General features: G+C 43.6%; 1 protein-coding gene across 4 annotated transcripts in view; it reads right to left on the reverse strand.

The window, feature by feature from the left end:
* The window catches only part of Lyst (lysosomal trafficking regulator), a 175,547-nt gene that overhangs the window by 28,080 nt on the left and 133,026 nt on the right, over window positions 1–14,441 (reverse strand). For all 4 annotated transcript variants that reach the window (XM_045150387.1, XM_045150389.1, XM_045150388.1 and 1 more), the window contains 3 exons: window positions 13,472–13,628; window positions 4,053–4,193; window positions 951–1,168 (listed from right to left, as the gene is read on the reverse strand). In XM_045150387.1, the coding sequence (XP_045006322.1) occupies window positions 951–1,168; window positions 4,053–4,193; window positions 13,472–13,628 (516 nt within the window). The remainder of the gene's footprint in view (window positions 1–950; window positions 1,169–4,052; window positions 4,194–13,471; window positions 13,629–14,441) is intronic.

Genomic DNA, 14,441 nt, shown 5'->3' on the forward strand with positions numbered 1-14,441 from the left:
CACCAGGGCCTGCAGCCACTGCAAACGACTCCAGGTTTATACACCACTCTGTGTGTCTGGCTTACGTGGGTACTGGGGAATCACACCAGGGCCATTGGGCTTTGCAGGCAAGTGCCTTAATCACAGAGCCATCTCCTCAGCCCTCTAAGAGGGTTGTTTTTTTTTAGTGTTTAAAACAGTATTTATTATTTGAGAGCAACAGACAGAGAGAGAAAGAGGCAGATACACAGATATATAGAGAGAGACAGAGAAAGAATGGGCACGCCAGGGCCTCCAGCCACTGCAAACAACTCCAGATGCATGCGCCCCCTTGTGCATCTGGCTAACGTGGGTCCTGGGGAATTAAGCCTCAAGCTGGGGTCCTTAGGCTTCACAGGCAAGTGCTTAACAACTAAGCCATCTCTCCAGCCCAGCTCTAGGAGATTTTTAAGAAATGAAATATAAAACCTGAAAAATCTCAGGCAACAGTAATGACACCTTAGTGAGATTGCCAGTTCTCTCTGATGATGTGTGTGTTTAAAAATACTAAGCTCTGGGCTGGAGAGATGGCTTAGTGGTTAAGGCACTTGCCTGCAAGGCTTAAGGACCCAGGTTTGATTCCCCAGTACCCACGTAAGTCAGATGCACAAGGTGGCACATACATCTGGAGCTCATCTGTAATGGTTACAGGCCCCAGTATGACCATTCTCTTTCTCTATCTGCCTCTTTCTCTGACTCAAATAATAAATGAAAAATACTTAAATAGCATCCAGCTCCATCTTACATAGGCACATTTTTTTGTTTTTTCAAGGTAGGGTCTTGTTCTAGTGCAAGCTGACCTGGAATTCACTATGTAGTCTCAGGGTGGCCTTGAACCTATGGTGATCCTCCTACCTCTGCCTCCCAGGTGCCGGTATTAAAGGTGTGCACACCCATGCCTGGCTGCAGATTGTTTTAATAGTGTTACTTACAGCAGGATGGAAAACATTGATGGCTTGAACAGCAGCCTTCCCCTTCTGCTTACATCCGAACACCAAGTCCACCCAGTGACAGATGTTCTGAGACACGTGGTCTGACTCCAGTGCCTGCCGATGGATGAGGATGAACAGCCGGGGATCGTTACGAGCCCATGGGGGAAGGTTGACATGGTTAACGCGTTCTCCATTCTGACGCACGCCAAAGTCAAAGCCTAAAGGAGATTAATGCTCATGTTTAACTCTGCCAAAGCAGGCTGCATTCAGCCTGCAGAGCTGGCCTCGAGAGTTCTGGAGAACCAGTGACTGTTGCCAAGCTGCACCAAACACTCCCTGTGGTCAGCTTCACCACTGAAGGTCACCTCCTCACAACACGGTCACGTGGACCAGTGCTGTCCTGGGGAAAGCTGAGGTCTTTCAACCTTACCTTTTTTTTTTTTTTTTTAGTTTTTTAGAATTTTTAAAAATTTATTTGAAAGTGACAGACAAAGAGGCAGATAGAGAGAGAGAGAGAATGGGCACGCCAGGGCCTCCGGCTACTGCAAACGAACTCCAGACGCATGCACCCCCTTGTGCATCTGGCTAACATGGGACCTGGGGAATCAAGCCTTGAACCTGGGTTCTTAGGCTTCATAGGCGAGTGCTTAACCGCTAAGCCATCTCTCCAGCCCTCAACTTTACCTTTGATTGCTTTGACCAGGATGGAGACAAAGCAGAAAATCAATGCCTGTGAGTTTTTCTTTTCAAAAATTTGTATTTATCTGTTTGTGTGTTTGTGAGTGTATGGGCATGCCAGGATCTTCTGCCATTAAGAGTGGCTAGGGAACCGAACACAGGCCAGCAAGCTTTACAAGCAAGCATCTTTAACCACTGAGCCATCTCCCTAGCCCTAAGTACCCACAAATTCTAATGTTACCAATTACAAAATATTCAAATGCAGTAAGTACTTAAATATCTATTTAATTGTAAACTTGGCCAAAATCCAATTTATAGAAACATTTGTGGATTATCAGTACTTTAGAAAATTGAACACTATGTGTTTAAGAGGTATCTGCATTCTGTAGTTTTAAAACCTACTACAAGCCAGGCATGCTGGCACACGCTTTTAATCCCAGCGCTCGGGAGGCAGAAGTAGGAGGATCGCAGTGAGTTTGAGGCCACCCTGGAACTACATAGTGAATTCCAGGTCAGCCTCGACCAAAGTAAGACCCTACCTTGAAAAACCAAAACCAAAACCAAACCAAAACAAAACAAAACAAGAAGACCCTACCTACTACAATGTGAACAGTCCTACCACACCCTACCCTGTCCTCAGATTCCACGGCACGTGTGCAGGTCTGCTGGGCTTCCTCTCTACTGAGCACTCCTGGGACAACAAACAGCACAGTGTTAGCGCGGCCCCTCGCGAGGCCAGTGCGGAAGCGTCTGAAGCATTCAGCGACACCGCGGCTGGAAGGAACGTTTCCGGGAAGTTTGGCATGGCAGTGCACAGCCGTGACCCCAGCACGGGGAAGATGAGGAAGGAGAATAGGGGACCAGGCCAGCCTGGGCAGCGCAGAGGTCATAATTCAGAAAACACTTTGGGGGCTCGGGAGATGGCTCAGCGGTTAAGGGCACTTGCTACTAAAGCCAGACGTTCCGGGTTTGATCCCCCAGTGCCCACATAAAGTCAGAGGCACAAAGTGGCTTGCAGTGGCAAGTGGCCCTGGTGAACCTACATCCTCTCTCTGCTTATAAATAAAGAAATTAAAAAATTATTTGAATAGAAATGCTTTTATTTTTTCTATTGAAAAAGTATGTTCTATATTGGAATATACATTCAACAAAATAACATGATAGTGGAATAAAGCACAGTGGAATAAACATCCAAGAGTCTTCTAAATGCTGAGTAACTGCTATACTACATACTACAAAGTAAGCTGTATGTCTATGATTATGTGAAAGAGTTAGAAGGATTGTCTTAAATTTGGCAGCATTTTGAGATGATATGATTACAATATAAATTGAAGGCATGTCTAAGATTGGTACTGTGTGGAGGAGCTCTGCCATGCCTTAGAGAGCAGGGGTGGGCTGTCAGGAAAGCCTGTCTGAGAAGCTGCAGAGCTCTGGGCAGTCCTGTGGCTGGGCTGGAGGGACTGATTGTTTTTATACCAATATTTATTGTACATGTTTATTCTGACCTTTAAATATTGCTTTCTTTTCAATTTTCATTCATTTACTTATTTGTGTGTTGTGCTTATGGACACACGTGCCAGAGCATGCACGTGGAGGGCAGAGGAAAATTCTGAGGAGTCAGTGTTCTTTTTTCGTTTGAGACACAGTCTCTTGCTACCGCAAGCAAACTGCCAGACTGCAAAGAAGCAAGTGCTCAGGCCTGGGTGGCAAGCACTTATCCACCGAGCCATCTCTTCAGCCCAGAAACAAATTTACCATTGCTGTAAGTCACTAAATTTTAGGGCACTACTTCCCGGAAACGTTCCTTCCAGCCGCGGTGTCGCTGAATGCTTCAGACGCTTGAGGGGCCGCGCTAACACTGTGCTGTTTGTTGTCCCAGGAGTGCTCAGTAGAGAGGAAGCCCAGCAGTAGTGGACAGAGGAAACAGGCACTTTTAAGTACGTTCCAATCTGACAGCCACATGCAGGTCTCGCACAGCGGCCTGGGGCACTGTCATGTAAGCTCTGCGCGCTGACTAGCACTGCTGGAGCTCAGACAGGACTTTCCCCAGGACAGCAGGGAGAAGCTAGCAGATGGGTAACTGGCAATTCCCCAAACTGCCTCCAACAAACCAGTTAGTTCAGAGTAACATTCTAAGTTCACTTGCAAGCAAAACTACTTATTTAATGAAATGACCCTCTCTTATTTGGGAACTCAAATATCAAGGTTTTGAAAACTTATTTTTAGTTTTGGAAAATCAAAACATCATCACAAATCCTCAGAAATGAACTAGGCATGGTGGTGCATACTTTTAATTCCAGCACTTTTGGGAGGCTGGGGTAGGAGGACTGCCATGAGTTTGAGGCTAGCTTGGGCTATAATGAGACCTTGCCTTGAAAAAATAGAAATAAGCAAACACAAATAAGAAATGCTCTGCAGCCGTACCTTCACGGTTAACCAAAAATTCAGGAAGATAGAAAAACTCTGGAATCAGCTCTTTCACATCAGTCATGGATTCAAAAGAGGACAGGCGCCAAGTTGTATTTGTAGAATGAAAAGTTCTGTCTGGAATGTCAAAACTCTGATCTAGAAAGAAATGCAAATAATACAATTCAAACAAAGAACATATTCCATGAAGCCTCATAACTTTTGCCACTTTAAAACAATGAAAATAAGCTGGGTGTGGTGGTGCATGTCTTTAATCCCAGCACTTGGGAGGCAGAGGTAGGAAGATCACCATGAGTTCGAAGCCACTGCGACTTCATAATAAATTCCAGGTCAGATGGACTAGAGTAAAACCCTACTTCAAAAAACTGAAAAACAGGGCTGGAGAGATGGCTTGGAGGTTAAGCGCTTGCCTGTGAAGCCTAAGGACCCTGGTTCGAGGCTCAATTCCCCAGGACCCATGTTAGCCAGATGCGCAAGGGGGCACACACGTCTGGAGTTTGTTTCAGTGGCTGGAGGCCCTGGCACGCCCATTCTCTCTCTCTGTCTGCCTCTTTCTCTCTCTGTCTGTTGCTCGCAAATAAATAAATAAAAATAAAAATAAACAACTAAAAAAAAGCAATGAAAATAATGCTCGTTTTGCTTAAGATAGTATTCAAATTTCTGAAATTACATTATTTTTTACCATATATGGAAATAGGGAAATTTAAATCATCTATTTGCTAGTCTAGTGGCATCAAAGTTCCACAAGAGGGTGAGAATGGAGACGACCCACAACCAGCACACAGTTCCCAGAGAGTGAGCCTCGGACTAGCTACAGCAGCACACGGCGGGCAGTTTCACGAGAGGGTGGGCCTGAACACCACTCACACGCAGTACGCCGTGCGTAAACAATAACGGTTTCCTTCCTGAGTGAAGGTACAGTAGGAAAAATTAAAATCCAAGTAGTAAATGTTCCCTCCTCTCCATCCTGGAAGCAAAATTATCCCTTAACTTCTAGTTGTTTAGACATGTCTTCTCTTTTCCTCTTTTTTCAGGAGTGTGACTATTGCTATTTGACCCTGAACAGGAGTATGAGAGGAGCAGCTGAAAGAAGGGCCCTGGAAAGGGTGGGATGAAGCCTAACCTTACAAAATTTGGCTCTCAGAGCACTCGGGAGGCAGAGGTGGGAGGATCATGGTGAGTTAGAAGCCACCCTGAGATTATATAGTGAATTCCAGGTCAGCCTGAGCTAGAGTGGGACTGCGCCTCAAAAAACAAACAAACAAAAAACACCAAACAAGCAAACAACAACAAAAATCTGGCTCTGGCCTGTAACTCCCAGTACCAGAAATCGGTTGCTATCCACATTGACCTGTTGATCAGAGCAACCTATGAGGTCCCAAGACAGGCTTCTGTCAAAGCACTTGATTACCTGCCAGGGGTAATTGCTGCACCTACCATATGCTGCTGATACAGAGCCTGGAGAGGCCTGGCTGGAATCCACAGGAGAGCCAGTCCCCAGACAGCCCATCTAGTTCTGGAAAGTGCTAAAGGGCCAACAGTGGTGTGAGCAAGCAGGGGTCTAAGCTACAAAAGAAGCAACCAGCCTGACAAGCAGTTCACAGAGGTGCAATGGTGGCACACAGCCTTGGTGGGTGACCAATGGCTTTCTGACTGGCTAAGGCATCCATTCAGTGGAAAAGACCCATATCTGGAACTGGAAACCAGATCAGAAGCCTATGGAGACAAAGACTATGGTCTCCAACAACAAACTTCTAGTAGTCTTCGGCTAGCAGAGAGGCTACATTGATCAAACTCTCCCCAACTTAGCAATGCTTATCCTTCTTCAGAAGGTAGGAGACTAGAGAAAATAACTCAGCCCTTGCATTTCAGCCAAGGCTCAGGTTAAACCACAGAGGAAGTGGGGTGACAAGCAAGAGTGCCGCTTCCATGGTGAGCCTGACAGTCAGTGCCAGGGTGCAGGAGACAGATGCTGAGGATACTCAATGCCTACCAAAACAGAAATCCACAGACTACTAAGAGCTCAGCACTGAAACAGACGTAAAACACACCCACTAGAACTGAGGGCATTTTGTGGGAGAGGGGCACAAAGATTGTAAGAGCCACAGGTCGGGATGCCATACACTGCCGCTCTTAGTGCATAACGCACAACCCCCTGGGGAATACCAGCAACGCCACTGAGGAGGGCCCTAAGTGGAATGGGGGCAGGGGGAGGGAAAACATGGTACAACACATGATGTGGCCATACAAAGTAGGTTGGTCTTTTTTTTTGGGGGGGGGTTCGAGGTAGGGTCTCACTCTGCTCAGGCTGACCTGGAATTCACTCTGTTAGTCTCAGGGTGGCCTCAAACTCTCACTGATCCTCCTACTTCTGCTTCCAAGTGCTGGGATTAAAGGCATGTGCCATCATGCCCGGCTCAAAGTAGGTTCTTAATAATAAATAAATAAGCTAAAAAGTTTTAGTAGACTTCCGGTTAAGATGGCGGCGTAGGTACCACGCCAAAGCAGCCTAGGGGGGAAAAAGACCAAAAAAACTCAGCAAAATACACACTTTTACTAAAAAGTGAGGTGTATAGAAAATTGAGGCAGCAGCGGAGAAGTAGAAGAGTTATAGAGCATCCAGAGCCTGCACAGGCGGGAACAGCGGCTCCGGGGCAGCTCGGCCATCCGCCGCAGCCGCGGCGCAGCAGAAAACCGCCAGACTCGGCTCGAGCCGCAGGAAAAGCCAGGTGCGGGATTTTCCCCTCACACCGCGCTCTCCGCAACTCGGGAAACGTGAGGGGAGAGCGGCAGCGAGCAGCGGAGGAGCAGACCGCGAGGTAGAAGAACACGTGGAGCAGCGAGAGAACCAGAGCAGCCGCGGCTCCCTCCCCTCCCCCACCGCCTGAGCCCAGCTCCAGCGAACAGAGCAGCGGCCCGGAACCCGGCCACGCCAACTTGGGCTGACAACGGGACCCAAGCAGGAGCAGAGTTCGGCAGCAACATCAGCGGCTCCAGCACTGGTACCAGCGGCCCCAGCAGCAGCGGACCCAGGAGCGGCAGCGGCGGCAGATCCCGCAGCAGCAGCTTCAGGGGGAGCAGCGGCGGTGGTCACGGCAGCGGCAGCTTCAGCAGCAGTGGTGGCTTCAGCAGTGGCAGCTACAGCAGCAGCAGAGGCAGCAGCAGCGGCTCAGTTTGCCCCATAGGAAAAGCAAGTGCCCAGCTCCAGAAATCAGAACAGCAGCCCGACGACCCAGGCAGCAACTTGACTGAGACCAAACTCACCCAAGGTAACTGGGATTGCACCAGGGAAGGGTCTCACTTGGTCACAAGCTGACTTGGATCCCTCAACAGACCAGAAATCTAAACCTCTTTGTTGATAGAGGATCTGGTCATTATAATAACTACTCTTGCATACATACTTGGGGCTGTTTTTGATTGAATGTGTACAGTGTTTAGTTAAATTTTAGAATCTACCTGTATTTTATTCCACTCAGCCTGCCTGAATACTCCTATAGCAGGGAAACTCAACCCCTAAGAACATCTTTGTAGATACTCTGAGAGTCTTAAGAGCCACACCTAATACCTTAAGGTCCTACCCTGAAAATATATTACATCAAATCAATTGATACAGCTAAGAATACACAGCTAGCTAGAAAATCCAAGCATTAACTTAATCCAAGATGCAAAAATATATACATTATAACACAAGAAACAATAAAAAGCAAGACGATATAATCCACCTAAAAGTATTAATGCATCAGAAATGTCCTCCAGTGAGAAAGAGTTAGAGGAAATGCCTGAGAAAGAGTTCAAAAGAATAATTATAAATATGTTCAAAGAGGTCAAAGAACACATGAAAACAATCAAAGAAGAAATCAAAGAGGAAATCAAAGAGGAAATCAAAGGAATCAAAGAAGAGGCAGGACACCAATTTAATGAAGTAAAGAAGGCAATACAGGACATAAATAGGGAAATAGAAATAATAAAGAAAAACCAGTCAGAATTACTAGCAATGAGGAACACAGTTAATGAAATAAAAAACTCTGTAGAAAATCTCACCAGTAGGATGGATGAGGGAGAGGACAGAATATCTAAGCTAGAAGACCAGGTGGCAGACCTAATGCAGTCCAACAAAGAGAAAGACAAACTTATAGAAAAGTATGAGTGGGAATTTCAAGATATTCGGGACACTATGAAAAGATCCAATATAAGAATTCAGGGCATAGTAGAAGGAGAAGAACTCCACTCCAGAGGCATAGTAGGCATCTTCAACAAAATCATAGAGGAAAATTTCCCCCAAATTGGGAAAGAGGTGCCAATACAGATACAGGAAGCCTTTAGAACCCCAGCCAGACAAAACCCAGAAAGAACCTCTCCTCGCCACATTATAATCAAACTTCCAAACACACACACCAAAGAAAAAATATTGAAAGCAGTTAGAGAGAAAAATCAAGTTACCTACAAAAGCAAGCCCATCAGGATTACAGCAGATTATTCAACACAAACTTTTAAAGCCAGAAGGGCTTGGAGTGATATATTCCAAGTTCTGAAAGATAACAACTGTCAACCAAGGTTACTTTATCCTGCAAAGTTATCCATTCAAATAGATGGAGAAATAAAGACATTCCATGACAAAAGCAGGTTAAAGGAGTATTTGAAGACAAAACCAGCTCTACAGAAAATACTTGATAGAATCCTCCATGCTGAACAAAAGGAAAAGCACACATATAAGGAACCTAGAAAAAACAAGCTATACTCAAATACCAGTTAACAGAAGAGAGCACAGGTAGAACCAGAAACACACACACACACAAAAAATGGCAAACATAAATACACACCTTTCAATAATATCTCTTAATATCAACAGACTCAATGCCCCACTGAAAAGACATAGATTTGCAGACTGGGTTAAAAAGCAGGATCCTACAATTTGTTGTCTCCAAGAAACTCACCTTTCTACAAAGGATAGACATTATCTTAGGGTGAAAGGTTGGAAGACGGTGTTTCAAGCAAATGGGCCTAGAAAACAAGCAGGGGTTGCTATCCTAATATCAGACAGGGTAGACTTTAGTCCAACGTTAGTCAAGAAAGATAAGGAAGGTCACTTTATATTGATTAAGGGCACACTCCAACAGGAGGACATTACAATCCTAAACATATATGCACCTAACATGGGGGCTCCCAAATTCGTCAAACAAACACTATTAGAACTAAGGTCACAGATAACACCAAACACAGTGGTGGTGGGTGACTTTAACACCCCACTCTCATCAATTGACAGGTCATCCAGGGAAAGAATAAACAGAGAGGCATCTGGACTAAATGAGGTCATAGAAGGAATGGACCTAACAGATATATACAAGACATTTCATCCAAAGGCTGCAGAATATACTTTCTTTTCAGCAGCACATGGAACATTCTCTAAAATAGACCATATATTAGGACACAAAGCAAATCTTAACAAATTCAGGAAAATTAAATAATTCCTTGCATTCTATCTGACCACAATGGAATTAAACTACAAATCAGTAGCAAGAAAGGCTATAGAGCATACACAAAATCATGGAAACTAAACAATACACTACTAAATGATGAGTGGGTCAATGAAGAAATCAAAAAGGAAATCAAAAAATTTATAGAGTCAAATGATAATGAGAACACAACATACCAAAATCTCTGGGACACAATGAAGGCAGTTCTAAGAGGTAAATTTATAGCCTTAAGTGCCTATATTAAGAAATTAGAAAGGTCGCAAGTAAACGACCTAATGCTTCGCCTTAAAGCCTTGGAAAAAGAAGAACAAGGCAAACCAAAAATCAGTAGACGGAAAGAAATAATAAAGATTAGGGCAGAAATTAATGAAATAGAAACAAAAAGAACAATCCAAAGAATTAATGAAACAAAGAGTTGGTTCTTTGAAAGGATAAACAAGATTGATAAACCCTTAGCAAATCTGACCAAAAGAAAGAGAGAAGAGACACAAATTAATAAAATCAGAGATGAACAAGGTAACATCACAACAGATTCCAGAGAAATTCAAAAAATCATAGGGACATACTATAAAAGCATATACTCCACAAAGTATGAAAATCTGAAAGAAATGGATGATTTCCTTGATCTATATGACCTACCTAAATTAAATCAAAATGAGATTAATCACTTAAATAGACCTATAACAAACATGGAGATCCGAACAGTTATCAATAATCTCCCAACTAAAAAAAGCCCAGGCCCGGATGGATTCACTGCTGAATTTTACCAGACTTTTAAGGAAGAGCTAACACCATTGCTTCTTAAGCTTTTCCAGGAAATAGAAAAAGAAGGAATTCTACCAAACTCCTTCTATGAGGCCAGCATCACCCTGATACCAAAACCAGGCAAAGATAGAACAAAAAAAGAAAATTACAGACCAATCTCCCTCATGAACATAGATGCAAAAATTCTCAACAAAATATTGGCAAACAGAATACAAGAGTATATCAAAAAGATCATTCACCCTGACCAAGTAGGCTTTATCCCAGAGATGCAGGGATGGTTCAACATACGCAAATCTATAAATGTAATACATTACATAAACGGGTTGAAGGACAAAAATCACATGATCATCTCATTAGATGCAGAGAAAGCATTTGACAAAATCCAACATCCCTTCATGATAAAAGTCCTACAGAGACTGGGAATAGAAGGAACATATCTCAATATAATAAAGGCTATTTATGACAAGCCTACAGCCAACATATTACTAAATGGGGAAAAACTGGAAGCTTTTCCACTAAAATCAGGAACAAGACAAGGGTGTCCACTGTCCCCACTGCTATTTAATATAGTTTTGGAAGTCTTAGCCATAGCAATAAGGCAAGAGACACACATAAAAGGGATACAAATTGGAAAGGAAGAAATCAAGTTATCATTATTTGCAGATGACATGATTCTATACATAAAGGACCCTAAAGACTCTACTAGCAAGCTGTTAGAGCTGACCAAAACCTACAGCAATGTAGCAGGATACAAAATAAATACACAGAAATCAGTAGCCTTCATATATGCTAACAACAAACACACAGAGGATGAAATCAGAGAATCACTCCCATTCACAATTGCATCAAAAAAAATAAAATACCTTGGAATAAACCTAACCAAGGAAGTAAAGAATCTATACAATGAGAACTTTAAAACACTCAAGCGAGAAATTGCAGAAGACACTAGAAAGTGGAGAAACATCCCTTGTTCCTGGATTGGAAGAATCAATATCATGAAAATGGCAATCTTACCTAAAGCAATCTACACATTTAATGCAATCCCTATCAAAATTCCAAAGGCTTTCTTCATGGAAATAGAAAAAACAATCCAAAAATTCATTTGGAATCATAAAAAACCTCGAATATCTAAAATAATACTGAGCAACAAAAAAGAGGCTGGTGGTATCACCATACCTGATTTTAACCTATACTACAGAGCCATAGTAACAAAAACAGCATGGTACTGGCACAAAAACAGACATGTAGATCAGTGGAACAGAATAGAGGACCCAGATGTAAGCCCAAGTAGCTATAGCCACCTGATATTCGATAAAAATGCCAAAAATACTCATTGGAGAAGAGACAGCCTCTTCAGCAAATGGTGTTTTGAAAACTGGATAAATATCTGCAGAAGGATGAAAATAGATTCTTCTCTCTCGCCATGCACAAGAATTAAGTCCAAATGGATTAAAGACCTTAACATCAGACCGGAAACTTTGAAACTGCTAGAGGAAAAAGTAGGGGAAACCCTTCAACATATTGGTCTTGGCAAAGACTTTCTGAATACAACCCCAATTGCTCAGGCAATACAACCACAGATTAACCACTGGGACCTAATGAAATTGCAAAGATTTTGCACCGCAAAGGACACAGTGAAAAAAGCAAAGAGGCAACCTACAGAATGGGAAAAAATCTTCGCCAGCTATATATCTGATAGAGGATTAATATCTAGGATATACAAAGAACTCAAAAAGTTAAATAATAAGGAATCAAACAAGCCAATCAAAAAATGGGCTATGGAGCTAAATAGAGAGTTCTCAAAGGAAGAAATACGAATGGCATATAAGCCTCTAAAAAAATGTTCTACGTCACTAGTCATCAGGGAAATGCAGATTAAAACTACATTGAGATTCCATCTCACTCCTGTCAGATTGGCCACCATCATGAAAACAAATGATCATAAATGTTGGCGGGGATGCGGAAAAAAAGGAACCCTTCTGCACTGCTGGTGGGAATGTAATCTGGTCCAGCCATTGTGGAAAACAGTGTGGAGGTTCCTAAAACAGCTAGAGATTGATCTACCATATGACCCAGCTATAGCACTCCTAGGCATATATCCAAAGGACTCATCTCATTTCCTTAGAAGTACATGCTCAACCATGTTTATTGCTGCTCAATTTATAATAGCTGGGAAATGGAACCAGCCTAGATGTCCCTCAACAGATGAGTGGATAATGAAGATGTGGTACATTTATACAATGGAGTTCTACTCAGCGGTAAAGAAAAATGAAGTTATGAAATTTGCAGAAAAATGGATGGACCTGGAAAGTATTATACTAAGTCAGGTAACCCAAGCCCAGAAAGCCAAGCGCCACATGTTCTCTCTCATATGTGGATCCTAGCTACAGATGACTGGGCTTCTGTGTGAGAATGAAAATACTTAGTAGCAGAGGCCAGTAAGTTGAAAAGGAGACATAAAGGGTGGAGAAAGGAAGGGAGGAGGATACTTAAAAGGTTGATATTGTACATATGTAATTACAATGATTGTAATGGGGAGGTAATATGATGGAGAATGGAATTTCAAATGGGAAAGTGTGGGGGTGGGGAGGGAGGGAATTACCATGGGATATATTTTATAATCATGGAAAATGTTAATAAAAATTAAAAAAAAAAAGTTTTAGTATATAAACAATGGGTTTCATTATGACATTTATTTATTTATCTGCAAGCAGAGACACAGAGAGAGAGAGAGAGACAGAGAATGGGCATGCCAAAGCCTATAGCCACTGTAAATGAACTCCAGACACATGCGCCACTTTGTGGATCTGGCTTATGTGGGTCCTGGAGAATCGAACCTGGTTCCTTTCACTTTGTAGGCAAGCACCTTAACCACTAAGCCATCTCTCCAGCTCTCATTAGGACATTTTTATACATATACTTGGCTTACATTGTCATGTGTCAATAAAAGTTTAAAAAAGTGAGCTGCATTTTATAAACCTGGACAAGTCCATTCCGAAGCTGAAATCGGAGACAAGAGTGAGAGGACTACCTTCCTACACTCTGGAGCGGCTCTGCTGAGGGCTAGCCACAACGACGTCTCCTGGAGTTGGATGGTAAACATTTTCAATTAGCCAGTCAAGTTCTTTGTTCCAAAGACTCAGCATGGCTTTGGGGCAATAACAAAGACTCCCTTACCTTGATAGGCTAGAAACATTTTCGTGAAGGGAGGCATCCTGACCAGGAAGTGGAGCACGGTGCCGCTGTTGGAGTAGTGGGAGCCGTAGTGGTAGGGCTGCACGGGAGGCATGGGGTCATCCTCCCGGGTGCCTTTGCGGTACTCCTCCTCCAAGTACTGCAGGACACAGAACAGATTTCCCATGGTGTGCTCCAGCCAAGGCTCTCCCTCCCAACCTCTCTCACCACCCCTTTACACTATTTTTGCCCTCTCTCTTTTGTCTAGAGCCCTCAGGCTCCTTGAGCATCTAGTAATGAGAACCATCTGGTACTGTCCACCCATGCAAGCTCCCCTCACAGGCACTCTCCCGTTCTGCATCCTCCTTCCCAGCTAATGGTGGCTCTTCACGTGGAAGCGATAAGACAAACACACTGAGAGCGTCTCCCATCTGGTGGGGAGGACCTGCACTCACCGTGTTGAGCAAGCTTCTCTGGACTCTGAGACACCTCACAGTCAGTGCTAACACAGGGCACAGTGGCTTTGCAGAGCCTCTCCCATCTTGGGGGTCTGCACTCACCATGTGATAAGCAAGCTTCTCTGGACTCTGAGACACCTCACAGTCAGTGCTAACACAAGGCACGGCAGGTTTGCAGAGCAGGCACATAGTAAAGTTCTCACATGACGACCTTTCCCTGCTCTGAGCCTCCCACCACAAAGAGGAGACTCAACCAAGGACCTCATGTCATCACTGCACTCATTTCCTGCGGCCCTGCCTGTCTGGTAACAAAGTCGGCGCAGTGAATTTTCAAGTCATTCTTGACTCCCACAGACTGCACGACTTTCAAATGCACAAGAAGCAAATGGAGACAGTTTGAAGTAGTTGGAGGGATGTCTGAACTGTGACCATCTGTTTCCATTGCTCCTGTCATAATGCTGTTGTGAAGAATGAATATGAAGCACGTGAGTCTTGAATTCCCAACAGCATTAAGT

Source organism: Jaculus jaculus, chromosome 5, assembly GCF_020740685.1.
Source record: "Jaculus jaculus isolate mJacJac1 chromosome 5, mJacJac1.mat.Y.cur, whole genome shotgun sequence".
Classification (NCBI taxonomy): domain Eukaryota; kingdom Metazoa; phylum Chordata; class Mammalia; order Rodentia; family Dipodidae; genus Jaculus; species Jaculus jaculus.